The following is a 15,913-nucleotide window of genomic DNA, read 5'->3' as shown; positions in this document are numbered from 1 at the left end:
TTTTCCCTTCTCCAAGGCGCGTTCCCACGTTGCCATGAGAGGTAGACAAAGTGTGCCGGTGTCATGGTCCAAATTTGCGTACGAATTGTACCGTACAGGGACAGCTGCCGCCGGGGGTGCCCTTGGCAAGTCTCCTTCAGGGGCAGTGGGAATTGTTGAGATGCGATGTGAGGCTCTTCCCTGACGGCCCTTTGCTTTTGTTTCCAGTTCCGGAATTCTCTGCACCTGCTCATGGAGACACTGAACGCCACCACTCCTCACTACGTGCGCTGCATCAAGCCCAACGATGACAAGATGGCCTTCACGTGAACCTCGCAGCAACGACACGAGCGGCACCACAGCTGCTGCTACCGCAGCAGTAGCTGCAGCAGTAGCAGCATCTGCAGCTGTAGCAGCAGCTGTAGCAGCAGTGGCAGCAGTAGCAGCAGCTGTCGCAGCAGCTGTAACAGCAGCTATAGCAGCAGCGGCAGCAGTAGCAGCAGCTGCAGCAGCAGCAGCAACAACACGATCGGCACCACAGCGACACCACAGCGGCAGCAGCAGCCACAGCAGCAGTCGTAGCAAACCACAGTAAACCTTGAAAATCATATGGTGCTCTGCAAAACACGAGAGTTGTGATGAATACACACGGATTGGTAACGTGTTTAATGCGTTACCAGCGTATTTCGAGTCTGGGGTTTGGCCGTTAACTCTCGCGCATAATGCTTTGCTCCCGGGCAGCAGAAGGCAGCGCGTAAAAAAAAATCCACATTCGTACTTCTCTACCCTACACGTCTACGCTCGCCCACCGTCGGTCGCCCAGCACAGTGAAGTACGGCCAAATGACCCGCGCGCGACTCGCGTCTCTCCCGGTCCTAACCGTTGCCGTGGCTGCGTCGGTGCGTCTGTCCGTCCGTGCGTGCTCGCGCGTGCGCAGGTTTGACCCCAAGCGAGCCGTGCAGCAGCTGAGAGCGTGCGGGGTCCTGGAGACGATCCGACTGAGCGCCGCCGGGTACCCGTCCAGGTACGGCGGAGACGACGGCACGGACGTCGCGGCCTTGCCCTCCCGGGCCTTGCCCGCCCGCGGCCTTGCCCGCCCGTTAATTCCACAGCAGGGGGGGAAGAGAGGGCCCAAGACGCGCAGAAATATGCCCGAGAGTTATTGTTGGATCTACGGGGACCCTTTTTGCCAGTTTCACAACATGCTTCTGGTAAAACATGTTGTCACGTGTTGCCACGTAGCGTGCGTGGTTGATGCAGACTTGGTGCACTGTGATAGGCCTCTACTGGACGTCTCTCTGAAGCAACGGGACATCTGTGACAAAGAGCTTTGTAGCTCATCGGATTCCTCCAGTTTCAATGAATATTCCCATTTCGTCTTATTGGTCTTTTAACTTCTTAACACCTTCTATATTCCTGCCCGAAAGGCTAAAAGACCGTTCATGTTTTCATCAGAATTATTGTTGGCTTAACAGGGGCAGCAGTGGTTATCGGCGGCCTTTGCAATGAACCCTGGTGACCTCAATTGGATTCCCGATCGCGGCTAATGGCAGTGGCGAGTGGATATCTGAACCGGTCCTGGGTCCCACGTTCACAAACCTGCGCCGATCGGTGCGGCGAAGGTCAGACGGGCCCCAACGTGGCGTGGGGAGGGCCTCTGTCCAGCAGTGGATTGACAAAGTCCAGAATTCATTTTTGTCAATTCCGCAAAAACGTTACTTTGTAAATGCTTCCCCAATGAAACTTCAGCACGTATCAGAGGAGGCGTCCCCTGCTTTTGGGATGTTTGGTCGATTCTCGGTTTTGGGGTTTACTTTTGTTTGCTATAGGAAGAAGACGACGCTAGATGGCGCAGTGGTAAGCTTTTCGGTGGCTCGGCCGTGACGTTTTTGCAGTCGCGCACTCCATTCCATTTGCAATCGTTGTTCTAGATCGGGCGTACCTCAGGCGATGTGATACATGGGTAAGAAACGAGGACTTTGACGAGTGAATAAATAACGGCGGAGAGGTGCGCACTGGGAATTACACTGAAGGGCATAACGAGGAACACGCGAATTCGCAAGCGTACTCAGGTTTACGGATGTAATTTTTACAAAATGGGAAAAGTAAGTGGCCTCGGGCAGGGTACGTCGCTGGCCGGTGATCCAGACGAGCGACGGAGTGGTGGCAAAGGGAGGGAACGCACCCGGGGAGGAGAAATTCAATCAGCCCGTGTGTGTGCATGTTGACACTTCTTTCACACCGTGCGGATTTAACCGCGCTAATCGGAGGTGCGGGGGGAAGGACAACAATCTAACCACAAAAAGCAGTTCTAAAGAAATTAGTTTTCAATCTAGATGATTTAAAAATGTATATCTCCCAGTGGCTTCCTCATATCGGAAGGAAGAGTGTTCCAGACGGCCGCGGAAGCGCATCTGGAAGCGCGCGATACGGCGTAGGATAACATCGCAACACCGAGAGGGATGCCGACGGCTTCGGGAGGCCTTCATCTAGCAGTGGATCGTTCGTAGCTGCCGATGATGATGACGGCAGGTTCTAGTTGGACAGCGAGTTGCGTAAGAGAGAGGTGTGGTTACTGTGTGCCGACACCGCGTCCTCCGGAGGAGCTCGGGGGTCTGCACCGCCGAGTGCTCGCCAAGCGACGCCCTCGTCGCTCTCCTTGCCCCCCCCCCCCCCCCCCGGCAGGTGGACCTACCAGGAGTTCTTCAACCGCTACCGCGTGCTCATGAGGAAGAAGGACATTGTGAGCGACGACAAGAAGCAGACCGTGCAGAACGTGCTGGAGCACGTCATCAAGGTGGGGGCGCACGGCCCCGCTGCCCGTCGTGCGTGCGGCGGGCCCGGCCTGCCGTTCGCCAAAGCTGGCACGTTCGCGTCAAATCAAAAGTCGGCAACGTCGCGCTGAGTGCGGTGCTGGTGCCGTGTGTCCCCCCCACCCACCCCTCCTTGTCTGTGATGGTGGAAATTTCACACGGGAATCGTTGAGTCGGCTTGGGTCGGACTCGTCGCTGGTGGTCAGGGTTAACGACGGAGTGGCGGGCGAAAGAGGGAAAAACACGCGCATGAGAGGACGCGTCTACCCTCAAAATATTCCGTCGGCAGTGAAAAAGTGTATGACATGCTCGCTTGTGTTTATGCCCTACAGTGTAATTATACGTTCTTGATCCTACCATCAAGAGGCGCATCCCAGCAATGTTTTTTACGTGCAAAGTATCCACACACGAGAGTCTAAAAACAAGGCCCATGTGGATCAAAACGTCATTGCTCGGAAGCGAAAAATGCCCACGCTGTCTTTTTCCTTTCTCGCCAAAATAACCAGGACCCGGACAAGTTCCAGTTTGGCAAAACCAAGATCTTCTTCCGAGCGGGCCAGGTGGCGTACCTGGAGAAGCTGCGCGCGGACAAGCTGCGCGCGGCCTGCATCCGCATGCAGAAGACGATCCGCGGGTGGCTCCAGCGCAAGCGCTACCTGCGCATGCGCGCGGCGGCCATCACCATCCAGCGCCACGTGCGCGGCCACCAGGCCCGCCGGTACGTCCGACTCACGCGCCCGCGGCCTCGCCCCCTCCTCGGGTCCACCCGATGCTCAGCAGCAGCAGCTCCTCCTTATCCTCCTGCCGAGCGAACACGTGGATTTCACGGCCGCAGACTGTTGATTAACTGCTCCCAAGGCAACCCCACACCGCACGTACATCGTGCTATTTTTGAGCGCGGCTGGGAGTGCCCTGGCCTGACATCCACACTCCCACCGCTCACCCGCACCGCGCTCCAACCCACCCCTCCCTTGTCTCCCCACCCCAGCGTCATCCCATCCCTTCTCATCCCAATATCCTCCACCGCCGGTGTTATTTGCTTATAACGGCGACGATGTTGGAATCACCGACAGCAAGAAGCTCCCTTCCAAATGAATCCCATATCCCTTTGTTTGAAAATAGTGCTTGGTTCTACCTTGCTGGGTTTGGTTCTGGCTTACTGGGTTTCAGGCTGTCTCCGTGGAGAATACGTGGGGCTCACCATTTCATGTGCAGCGTGCAGTTAAGAGCACAATAATGCCACTATTAAACGGAGTAGAACCAGCGTGTGCCAGTGTTGAAGTTTCGTACGCCATATCGCAACATTTCCTCTCGCTGTGATTCATTGACCTCCGTGGGCTCTCACTCGATTAAATCACGAGAGTCGTTGACGGAGCAACAACAACAACAAAAAGAAAGTTAGTGCAGAAGCAATTGATGCTCATGCTGTCTTATTTAATGCCTAAGGAAGGCGAAACCAGCGGAGTGTGTGGCTGTGGTTGTGAGCGTGCCTGTGGAGAGGCGACTTGGTGACGTTCGGCCGGCTCGTCTTTGCCGACCTTGCATCTTTGGTGTCCGACCTAAATGCCACCCTACCCTGCGTGGGCCTGCATCTATGACTTGCGCTCTTCAATGCTACTTTTTAAATCCTTTATATTAAGTTCGCTTGCTTGCTTGCGCGCTTACGACCGTGCAAATTTTTCGGTCGTTTTTTAACCCACTTCCCGTGATCCAATCGAGCTGACATTTTGCACACAGACTCGTTGTGCGTGACAATTTATTTTCGTGAAAATTTTTTTCTCCTAAATTTTACACTTTTTAGGAAAAAATAAATTATATTTAATTACCAATTGCTTAATGCTGGCAGACAATCATCTGACCCATAGGTGGCAGCCATCTCAAGCCAGAGGACGAGAGGACTCTAGCTGCCACGCATATAAAGGATATATAGTGAAAATCTTTGTTTTTACGGGTTAATTTTGTACAATTTTCATTTACTTATTTATCTTACCAAGATGCTTGCACGGATTCAGCTTCTGACATCTAAAGATTTAATTACCAATTTGTCCTGGAGATTACATCGATAGTGTTACGTGCCCACTCATTTGCCACCCATGCCCATGCCCAGAATAGGAAGCCATTTCAATTTGTATTTTTAGTAATTGTGGCTATAATTAGGGGATGCCAGCGCCCACGGTGCTGCCCCGTGAACCCGTTGACTTGCGTAAGATGCCCCGCCATGGTTGGCGTGATTGGCCGAGTGACATCTGAACCTGTCTTGCGCGCCCTCCCTCCCTTCCAAGTTCAAATGTATCTGTTTCACCAAGGGAGGACGCGAGCGACCAGGGTGCGTCTCATTTGCAAGGTGACCCGAGTCGCCACAATGAAAAAACCAGTAAAATAAAAAAACGAACGACAACTATTGAAGCGATTTTAAATCGGAGCAAAACCTAACAAATTAGAAATTGTCAAAAACCACCACCCTGTAATGAAAGACATCGGAAATACGGCACCAACTTAAATCGGTACTAAAGAAGAGATACATTTCCTGCGACGCAACTTGGCTCTGACAAATAATAATTCAATCTGTTCCTAGAACAGTTAAGTTGGAGAGGCATTGAACAGATTTCGAGCACGATGATATAAACCGGCAAGGGTGGGTGTGCGCCACATGCCTTGTCTGTCTACGTTTAGCTGTTGACAAGCAGCTTAAATCTTTTCGGTGAGGACACCCCCACACTGACCGTTGCTGTGACCGGCACAATGTGGGGAAGACTTCATCCAGTAATGCATTGACAAACGGCTGAATATTTATACAGCATTATAATTGTTTATCTTCTAAATATTACGTAAAAAAGTGAAAATAACCCTCATCATCGCTTCTCCATGCCTATGGAAGTAGTTTGACCATATTTCACCAAGCAGGTCAGCATGGCTTGGCAAAGGGGGTGCCCAGGACCAGATCAGAAACCACTCGCCACTGACGTTCGCCCTTACCGAGAATGGGCGCCACGGTGGCTAGGAGATGTTAACTCCCTCGCCTGGTGCACAGGAGGTCATGCGTTAGATCCCGACCCTAACACCTCTATATTTGGAGTTTGCGTGTCTCTTTCCCTGTGGCCGCGTGGACTTTTCTCCTGGTCCTCCAGTTTCCCCCCCACCTCCACATTTAGAATCAACATCAAGCGCTTACAGAATTTGGCTGCTATAAATATCCACGCGAAGTTGCCTTACCTGGCGGTGTAAAAAATATATATAATAATACAAAAATTGGCACAACTCGGTTTTCCAGTTTCCTTGCGCAGCGCGCGAGGTCCTCGGTCGCTGCTCCCAGCAGCCCCAGCGATAGAGATACAAGTCGCCGTGAGCTCGCGCGTTCGCCGCCGCAAGAGTTGCTGCGGGTCAATCCAAACAAGCTTCCTCTCTGTTCTGCCCGCGATGCTTTGCTGTGCATCGCTCCACCACGCGGTATAAATCACGCTTAATGAGGATGCAATATTCTCTGTGCTCAGCGCACTGTGCGTCATTATTTGCATTCCATTCTCTTGGCAGCATACGTCCTGTATCACGTTCCGTGCCATTCTCTGGGCAGCATACGTCTTGTAATATGTTCCGTGCGGTGTTGTGTGTCACGCGTGTAATGCTGTGCCTGTTGTGCTGCCTGTTCCGCGCACACTGCTCGGTTTTGCGTTTTGCGTGAATCTCGTGAACAATCCTCTCATCTCACTCTACTCTCCCCACTCATCTCACTCTACTCCCTCCCCACTCATCTCATTCTACTCCCCTCCACGCACTCTCCTACCTCTTCCTTCTCATCTCACTCCACTCCCCTCCACACACTCTCCTGCCTCTCCCCTCTCATTTCACTCTACTCCCCTCCACGCACTCTCCTGCCTCTCCCCTCTCGTTTCACTCTACTCCCCTCCACGCACTCTCCTCCCTCTCCCCTCTCATCTCACTCTACTCCCCTCCACGCACTCTCCTGCCTCTCCCCTCTCATCTCACTCTACTCCCCTCCACGCACTCTCCTGCCTCTCCCCTCTCATCTCACTCTACTCCCCTCCACGCACTCTCCTGCCTCTCCCCTCTCATCTCACTCCACTCCCCTCCACGCACTCTCCTACCTCTCCCCTCTCATCTCACTCCACTCCCCTCCACGCACTCTCCTACCTCCCCCCTCTCATCTCACTCTACTCCCCTCCACGCACTCTCCAACCTCTCCCCTCTCATCTCACTCCACTCCCCTCCACGCACTCTCCTACCTCCCCCCTCTCATCTCACTCTACTCCCCTCCACGCACTCTTCAACCTCTCCCCTCTCATCTCACTCTACTCCCCTCCACGCACTCTCCTGCCTCTCCCCTCTCACCTCATTCTACTCCCCTACACACACTCTCCTGCCTCTCCCCTCTCGTCTCACTGCACTCCCCTCCACGCACTCTCCTACCTTTCCCCTCTCATCTCACTCTACCCCCCTCCACGCACTCTCCTGCCTCTCCCATCTCGTCTCACTCTTCCCCACACACCTGCCGTTCCAGAAACCAAGGCTTTCTGTCACAACTTACAGTCAACCTTTGCTCAGTGGGAGGTCGCTCTTTCTCCTATGCTGTCCCCAGCAATCTTTGCTGTCCACTCCCTGCCCCTAATACAATTCCAGCCTCAAGAGCGCCCTTCTTTCCTCTGCCCGTGATTGACTCGATGTTTCCACACAGCGTCTCGAAATGCGCTCGTGTTTACGCACGTACGTACGTGTGTTGAACTTTTTTCGCGCCGTACGTAGCCGGCCGTGGCGAATCGGAGGTGCGGGGGAAGGGCAACAAACCAACACACAAAGAGCGCTCCCAAAGAAATGGGCTTTACAGTCTCGTTCACCTGCCGCGTAAATCCAACCTGTCGCGTCGTGTCCCCGCTGTGTGCCGTGCGGTGCCGTGTGCCGGGCCGGGTCACCTGCGCCTGCTCTGTGCCCCCTCCCCTGCCCCCCCTCCCTAGGCTGGCCCAGTTCATGCGGAGAACGCGGGCGGCCGTCATCATCCAGACGGCGTACCGCATGTACCGCGTGCGCCGCGCCTACGCCAAGATACGCCGCACCGCCATCCGCATGCAGGCCCGGGCGCGAGGGATATTCGCTCGGCAGCGATACCAGCAGGTGCGGAGACGGCGCGAGATGAATTTTAAGAGACGCGGTGACATTTATCTCGTCTTATTTTATATTTTATAGAGCGCCTTGGCCCAAGGCGCTTTAGGTCGTTTAAAAAGCGGTGACACAAATCGAGAGATTTAGGTGGCAAGGGCCGAGGAATGAGTGACCGTGACAGAGGGCACGTGGGGGTCACGAAAGGGCTACAGGGGAAGGACGGGAGGGAGTGCAGGGGCGAGGGGAGGGGAAGAGAATGGGCAGTGGTAAGCTTTGGCCCTATCATCTGAAACTAGGGAGGTACAATGGGCAGTCACACAATGAGCTTAATAATCCGCTCCTTTTATTTTTTCCCCGCTCTCAACAAAAGCCTACTTTGTGCGCGCGAAGATTTTCGTGGGAGTTTTTGTTCCAGGACATCCCGCACTTGCAATATTATCGAAAAGGAAAAATAAATGTATCTTGTGTTTCATAAACAAACTTTTAAGTTTATCTATCGCCCACAAATGAGGGTGTTTGGGGGGGGGGTGGTGGAGCAGAATGTGCGGGGGGCCGTGCCACCTCTGGGAAACCCTCGACCTTGCCGACTGCGTTTAATCGCAAAACACAAAAACACAAACGACACGTTTCGCGAGCGACGTCCGTCTGCGCCCCCCCCCTTCACCCCGCTTGTGCTGCTCAGATGCTGTACCGGCACAAAGCGGTGGTGCTGCAGAAGCACGTGCGGGGCTGGCTGGCGCGGCGGCTGGTGCAGCGCGAGCTGCGCGCCGTCGTGCACCTGCAGTGCTGCGTGCGCCGCATGCGAGCGCGCCGCGAGCTCAAGCAGCTGCGCATCGAGGCGCGCTCGGTGGAGCACTTCAAGACGCTGCACAAGGGCATGGAGAACAAGGTCGTGCAGCTGCAGATGAAGGTCAACGAGCAGGTGGGTGAGAGGGCACGCGCACACACACGCGCACACACACGCGCACACACACACGCACACGCACGCGCACACACTCATGGCTGGCCGGCCTGCTCGTGTGGGGCGAGCGAGCGAGACCTGCAACTCCCCCGCGTTTAACGTCCGTCGCGTTTTGTGTTTGTCGAGAAGCCGCGTTGGAACCGAGCCCTAGACTAAAAAACTATAAAAAAAAATTGTATTGCCAGGTAAGGCCCACTGAGCTATGTAGCTCTTTTATCAGAAGCGACCTGGCCACAAATGAAAGCTCATCGGAGCGGCTTTTCATCACGCGGACAATTTATTGCAGCCAAATACTCGAGACGCGCGACGTCGTTTCTAAATGTGGGGAGGAAAAAACTGAGGACCCGCAGAAAAATCCACGCGACCGTGCGGAGAGAGAAAGAGACGCCAACTTCAAGTATACAGGCGTCGGGATCGGGATCGAACCCACGACGTCCCGCATACCAGGCGAGGTAGTTAACATGTCCACCACCCCGGCTGGTTCCCTCCCCGTCCCCGACGACAGACGCGGGACAGCAAGGCGATGCAGGAGCGCCTGGCGGCCACGGAGCACGCGCACGCGCAGGAGGCGGAGCGGCTGCGCTCCGAGCTGGAGCGGCTGCGCGCCGGCGCCGACGAGGCTCGCAGCTCGGGCACGCGGCTCGCCGGGCTCGCCGACGAGGTGCAGCAGCTGCGCGAGCAGCTGGAGCGAGCGCTCACCGAGAAGAGTGCGCTGCAGGAGAACGCGAGCAAGTACCAGCAGGAGACCCAGAAGGTGACTCGCCGTCCTTGTTGTCGTCGTTGTTGTTGTTTTATTGTCGCCGGTGTTGTTGTCAGACAACACGAAGATAGTTTGAAAAAGAAAAGTCTCGCTTTAGCGCTCGCCGTGCCGCTGGACGGGAGGTGATGCGCGGGCGCTCGGCGACGTCAACGCCCCGCCGCGTCACGCCGGGGGGACCCGGGGGGAAGGGGGGGTGGGGGGATCCCCGCTTCCGGGAGCCACAATGTTTGGGCAGCCACCGCACTTACAGGGCCCGAGTAATCAACGACCACAAAATTCGAATGTTAATTAAACGGACTCTCTGTCACAGCCCTAATTAGAGCTCACAGTGGGGTTTGCAACATTGATGAGAGAGGAGTGTATAAAGCTAATGGGGGGAGGCGGGTGGTGGGGGGGCGGGGGGTGCGGTCTATAGGCTTGATGGGAGCTCTGGATATTTTGAACCCTTAACCTGGGGAGGGATGGGATGAATCAAGAGGGATGATGGGGAGACGCGAGCCGAGAGCAATTCGTGTAACGGGAGTTTTGATCGCCGCTCGTCCGTTCACCCCGCGCACGAAGACTGTGCGGCGGATCCGTCGAGGGGTTGACCTCGAGTTGACCTCGAGTTGACCTCGGGTCGTCGGTGCCGCCGTCCCCGGTCCTGCAGGTGGTGGCTGAGCTCATGGAGCAGACGGCGCTGCTCAAGAGCGAGAAGGAGGAGCTGAACCTGCGCATCCAGGCCAAGGACAAGGAGATGCACGGTGCGTCGCCCCCCCACCACCCCCGCCCCCACCCCGTCCGCGTCCCATTGGCCAAACGGTCCCCCGCGACCCCGCACGGCGCGGGGAGGCCCTCGTCCAGAAGCGCGTTGACAAAAGAGCAATCCAACTGCCCTTGCTGCCCTTGCTGCCCTTGCTCGTGTGACCGTCACCCTCGCGCTTTGACCGTCACCCTTGTGTACGCTGCGCTTCCTGTTGCACGCGCCCAGCTGTGCCGCGAGTCTCTTGCCGCGGCTGGTTTTGTCCGTCTCTCTCTCTGCGTGTTGATGGCGCGCTCGCTGGGCTGACGTGCGCTCTTGACTCTGCTGAGCCGCGCGCGACTGGCATGGAACCCCCGTGCGAGTCTGGTCTCTGCCCCTTTAGAAACTTGTTGATGCGGTGCTCCCAAATGAATGAAACAATGAGACGATGTTAATCATCGATGGCTTTGAGTACTGGGCACTGTGACCTACCCAAGCCAAATCGAACAAAGAATAATAATAAAAATTGCATTCAAAGGGTTTGCCTGCTACTGATTAGCTACTAATAGGTACATATGCTTATGCCAATATAAAAAATCACGAGTAAATTTGTGTTTCAATAAATTCTCATCAGGCTTCCTTCTCTCTTCTTGGTTCTTTCGGTAAAGTCACGTTGAATGGACATAATAAAATAATAAAAATAAAACATAACAAAATAATTCTCACGACGTTTCGGCCACAACGCAAGCAGCCGTCCTCAGGTGAAGAACACCTGAGGACACCTGAGGACGGCTGCTTGCGTTGTGGCCGAAACGTCGTGAGAATTATTTTATTATGTTTTATTTTTATTATTTTATTATTTCCATTCTACGTGACTTTACCGAAAGAACCAAGAAGATGAATCCCTGCAGTCACGAAAGCTTTAAATCGAAGCTTCCTTCTCTATCGAGGCAGTGCCGAGCTCACGAGCAGCACCATGGCGCCCCACGTTGACGACATGTTAACGACCTCGCCCGGCACACAGGAGGTCGTGGATTCGATCCCGACCCTGACGCCTGTATATTTGGAATTTGCGTGTTTGTTCTCTCCGCGGTCGCGTGGATTTTTTTCTGGGTCCTCCGCTTTTTCCCTCCACGTTGAGAATCGACGTCACACGTCCCCCCCCCCCCCCGTGCCGTCGCAGATGAGCTGAATGCGCGCCTGGCGGACGAGACGCGGCAGCTGCAGGCGGACCTGGACGGGGAGCGCTCGCGCTACCAGTCGCTCGTCAAGGAGTTCTCGCGCCTCGAGCTGCGGCACGAGAACCTGCGCGAAGAGACCGAGATGCTCAAGGTGCCCAGTTACTCGAGTTAGATTCCCGCTCAAAACCACCGACGCACAGTGACGATTAATTATTTATCTGAACTGCTCCTGGTCCTCCCTGGGTGGACTCAGCTTCAATTGAGTAGCTGGTGCGGTGGGTAAGCATCGCCACTGGGGAGACAAAGGTGGTTGGGCGTGGTGCTGGCCACCCACCTCCTCGTGTCCTGTTCTGGCCTTGTAGGTGCTTGCTAACAGCACTTGCCCCCCCAACAGCCTGTTAGAGGCTGTACGGGGGATCTTTGTCTTTGTTTGCACCTGGACCTCACGCCTGGGTCTGTCTCGTGACCTCCTGTTGGTAAGCCTCTGACACTTCACTTAGCCTCAATGTGCACCCAGACTGGTACACATCACCGTCACTCAGTGGCGATTGGCGGCTGTTGCTGTGCGTGGGGGTGGAACGGTTGCCCTCTGAGCTCAGACCCAGTTCGATTCCCAGCCACAGCCAACAATCAGTGACAAATAATATCTAAACCATCTTGGTCCATGCCTAGGTCGACTCAGCCCTAATTGTGTATTCGGTGCATTGTATATAATCAGCCCTGGGGAGACAAAGGAGCGGTGCTAGCCACGCCGCCCTCTCGTGTGCCGCCCTGGGCATCGTAGGAGCTCGCCAACAGCACTCGGCGCTGTCGTGATGGAAAAACATCGTTCGCAGGGCCGTTCCGAAGCGGCCTCGCGTGCCCGCGGGCCGCACGAAGCGAAGCAGCGTGCCGCCCGCCTGCTCAGGACAGATGCCCGAGTGGGCGATGCCGACTGCCCCGCCGACCGCGCGTGTTCCGCTTCTTCTCGCCGCAGGCAACCGCGAAGCCGGGCCACAGGAGGACCGGCTCCACGCAGAGCAGCAACGAGTCGGAGTCGGCCTACAACTCCATCATGACGTCCGACGTCGACACCACGGACTTGACCCGCCACCTGGAGGTGCGGCTTGCCTCCATATCCGTGGCCCGCTACGTTCGCACCCATCCAGCAGCGGAATGCGCAACGGGGGCTGCCCCTCGAGCATTGATTGCAGCGGCACCCGGCTCGTCCGCGTCTCGTCCGTACGCGAGCGAGCGCCGAGTTGTCTCGTGTCTCGTTTGCCGTGTGGCGCTCGGCTCGGTTGGCGTGCGAGCGTCTCTCTCTCGGCACCCACACTGACGCCACCACTCGTGCCGAGGCCCGGCCCCATGCCCCCCCCCCCACACCACTCCGTCGCGCCGGTCCCAGCGTCGGTGACTCGGGACTTTCCCAACTTGCGCCGTGGCCCCGTTTCTCCCACTGCCCTTGATTGCTGTGACGATGTTCCCCAACGCTCTAGCAGTTCACATTCTTCTCTCCCTCTCTCCCGCTTCGTCATTCTCCATTCTCAAGAATTGCTTCCCCATGCAAGGCTCGCCCTGCGTGAATGCGTGTTGTGGAGATTTGAGACCACCGCTTTCCTCTAGCGATTATATTTAATTTAAATGTCGTCCATTTAACCACGTGAAACTCGTCTGGGATTCGTTATCCGTCCTGAGTAGGAGATGTAACAGGTGTATTCGTATAATTGGCGTATTAGCATAATTGGTAATGTTAGCTAATTCCCAGTTGAGGGTATTTATTTGTATCTGTGACATTTGGGCCCGTTCACACACAATAACCACCTTTGGGGATCATTACTGACGATTTGAAAAGTCATGGCTTGCACTTTGGAAATGCCTAATTTAGATAACACCGGGCTCGTGTGCGACTGCTACTACTATTACGCTGTGTGCCGGTGCTAATGGAGGCGATGAAAACCAAGGGGCGCGTGTGGGTGTCAGACGCGCTGCTGCTGCTGTTGCTGCTGCTGTTGCTGTTGCTGCTGCTGCTGCTACTGGAAGCCTCTTGTGACACTTTGAAATTAGCGCTGCTCCTGCTGCCCCCGCTGCTGCCACTGCTGCCCTTGTTGTTGCTGCTGCCCTGGCTGCTGCTGCTGCCCCTGTGGCTTCTACTACTGCCCCTGCTGCTGCTGCCCCTGCTGCTGCTGCCGCCCCTGCTGTTGTTACTGCTGGTGATGCTGCTGCAACTGCTGCTACTGCTGCACCAACCTTTGCTGGCAGCAATGGGGGTAAATGACCTCTTATTCACAATGATTGCGGGGGATCCCATTGTGGTTAGCCATCTTGATGGTGATGGTGGTCATGGTGGTGGTGGTCATTATTAGTCATGGTTAATGATTATGGTGATGGCGGTGATCATGATGGTGGTGGTTGGCATAATGGTGTTGGTGATTGTAGTGGTTATGAACATGGTGGTGGTGGTACGAGTGATGGTGGTGATTGCGATGATGATGATGATGATGTTGAGGGATCGATGCCGCCACCGTGCCAGGAGGTGGACACCGTCAAGGCCGCGATGGACTTCACCATTTTCCTGAAGCTGCAGAAGCGCGTGCGGGAGTTGGAGCAGGAGAAGCGGTGGATGCAGGAGCGCCTTGACAGACACGAGGGCAAGGTGCTCTCCCCTCCCCCCTCTCCCCTCCTTCCTCTCCACCTCTCTTTGTCTTCATTATTTGTATCATTCACATTCGAATTATTGCGCCTGTTTACCCACGAAAGCCTCACTGTGTGATTGCTCTTTTTCAGCACGGTCCTGCGATGATTTCTGTGTCGATGCTACGGAGTGACTTGCGAATTATTGTTCAAATCTGGACCGCGACGCCGGCACACAATGGCCTTCTCTTGTGAATCGTGTGACGCGGGTTCTTTAACGTCCACTGTCACGCGTACGACGGGTAGCATCGTTGCTGTCGATGCGGACCGCGGTATTAATCAGGGCGGCCGCTGCGTTCGAACTGTGGACCATTCTGCAACGAGCGGCGGACGAGCTACCGTTGGTCCGTGTCACCGCGCACTCTCTCTGCCTCTCTCGCCGTCTCTTCTCCCTTCTCTCCGACTCCCCTCCACCGTCTCCTCTTCTCGCCCTTCTCCGTGCTAGTGCAGGCTGCTGCTGCTTCGTGACGTCGTTTATTAAGGAGGACCACCGTCTCGCCATTCACCACACGCAATTGGGGCTCTTTACATGTGGAGTTTTTTTTTAACACCAAATTTTTTGAAAGAATGTCTCTTCCTGTTATTTTGGTTGCCGACCCCTGTGCGAGTGCTTTCTCTGAATGCACCTTGATATGCCGTGTGGTCTTTCGTCACTGTAAACCCACGGAGAGACCGATTGGCTGCAGTGTGTGTGCGCGCGTGGCCCTGGGAGTGAGCGCGCTAAGCGGCGGCGGCGGCTTTGTCGGCTTCCAGGGCATCGACGGCGACTCGGTGTCCGACCAGGCCCTCCCGGCAGCCAAGGGGGCGGCCGACCCCCGCACGGACGAGGAGATTGAGTACGACGACCTCAAGGTATGAGCCTTCGACCTTGGGCTCGGTAACAGAGGGGGGTGTAAAAGATGTGACGTCGCTGCAGCGTAATTGCGGCGGTGCGTTAAAATAAACACGCCGGGCAAGGTCAAGAGATTGTCATCGCCACGTTAGTCGGCACCGGGGTTAATCGTTGCCTTTTGTAGAATGGGAGTCATTTGTTAACTGATAGGCCGTGGCCAAATCACTCTGAACACGCCCAATCTTGGCCTACGTATGGTGCTAAAGAAGTTGAACATGCATACAGAACTCGGGACTAAGAAAGGTTGAGCCTGGATAGGTCTTGGATGGGTGATCACTGTGCATAATCAGCTGTTGTGGACTGTGCAGCAAAATGCATTGTTGTATTCTACCGACCTTCTACCGACCTTCACCAACCCACAATGACCAGCCTAGAGAAGGATGGTCAAAATAACCCCTGTGACCCACGTGGGAGACCCTCATCCAGCAGTGGATGCATATGCACATGTTATTCTACCATGGTCCACGTAGAGCTCTTTTTACATGGAGCCGTGCCGAGACAACCTGGCTCAGGTCAGGAGGCAACAGGTTGATTTTCCACTGTGCCTCCCATCCCTTACAATAAAAGAGTCGGTACTCATGTAAATGACGCGGCGACGCTGTGTCGCACGCAACGGACACGCCACTGGCCCTGCTCCCTGGCCCTGCTCGGCCCCAAGCTAAATTCAGGTGTCTCGTGATGCCAGCGTATCACGATTTGGACGCGGCTATAGGCAGCGGAAGGCCACTGGCACCGTGAAGGCCCCTGCGCTGGCTCAGCTCGGATGCACCAGTGGAGGTCCCGTGTGTTCTCCTATAACGCGGTGATAGTTGTGCTCCTGA

The 15,913-nt window shown here is 55.3% G+C and overlaps 1 protein-coding gene across 3 annotated transcripts in view; it reads left to right on the top strand.

The window, feature by feature from the left end:
• The window catches only part of LOC144722081 (unconventional myosin-Va-like), a 114,754-nt gene that overhangs the window by 68,773 nt on the left and 30,068 nt on the right, over positions 1–15,913 (top strand). For all 3 annotated transcript variants that reach the window (XM_078600206.1, XM_078600205.1, XM_078600204.1), the window contains exons 16-27: positions 208–305; positions 917–1,003; positions 2,665–2,776; positions 3,299–3,510; positions 7,760–7,916; positions 8,587–8,826; positions 9,371–9,619; positions 10,275–10,368; positions 11,530–11,678; positions 12,504–12,626; positions 14,040–14,162; positions 14,954–15,052. In XM_078600206.1, the coding sequence (XP_078456332.1) occupies positions 208–305; positions 917–1,003; positions 2,665–2,776; positions 3,299–3,510; positions 7,760–7,916; positions 8,587–8,826; positions 9,371–9,619; positions 10,275–10,368; positions 11,530–11,678; positions 12,504–12,626; positions 14,040–14,162; positions 14,954–15,052 (1,743 nt within the window). The remainder of the gene's footprint in view (positions 1–207; positions 306–916; positions 1,004–2,664; positions 2,777–3,298; positions 3,511–7,759; positions 7,917–8,586; positions 8,827–9,370; positions 9,620–10,274; positions 10,369–11,529; positions 11,679–12,503; positions 12,627–14,039; positions 14,163–14,953; positions 15,053–15,913) is intronic.

Source organism: Lampetra planeri, chromosome 13 (assembly GCF_965212315.1).
Source record: "Lampetra planeri chromosome 13, kcLamPlan1.2.h2, whole genome shotgun sequence".
Classification (NCBI taxonomy): domain Eukaryota; kingdom Metazoa; phylum Chordata; class Hyperoartia; order Petromyzontiformes; family Petromyzontidae; genus Lampetra; species Lampetra planeri.
This window is presented reverse-complemented; position numbering and strand designations above follow the sequence as displayed.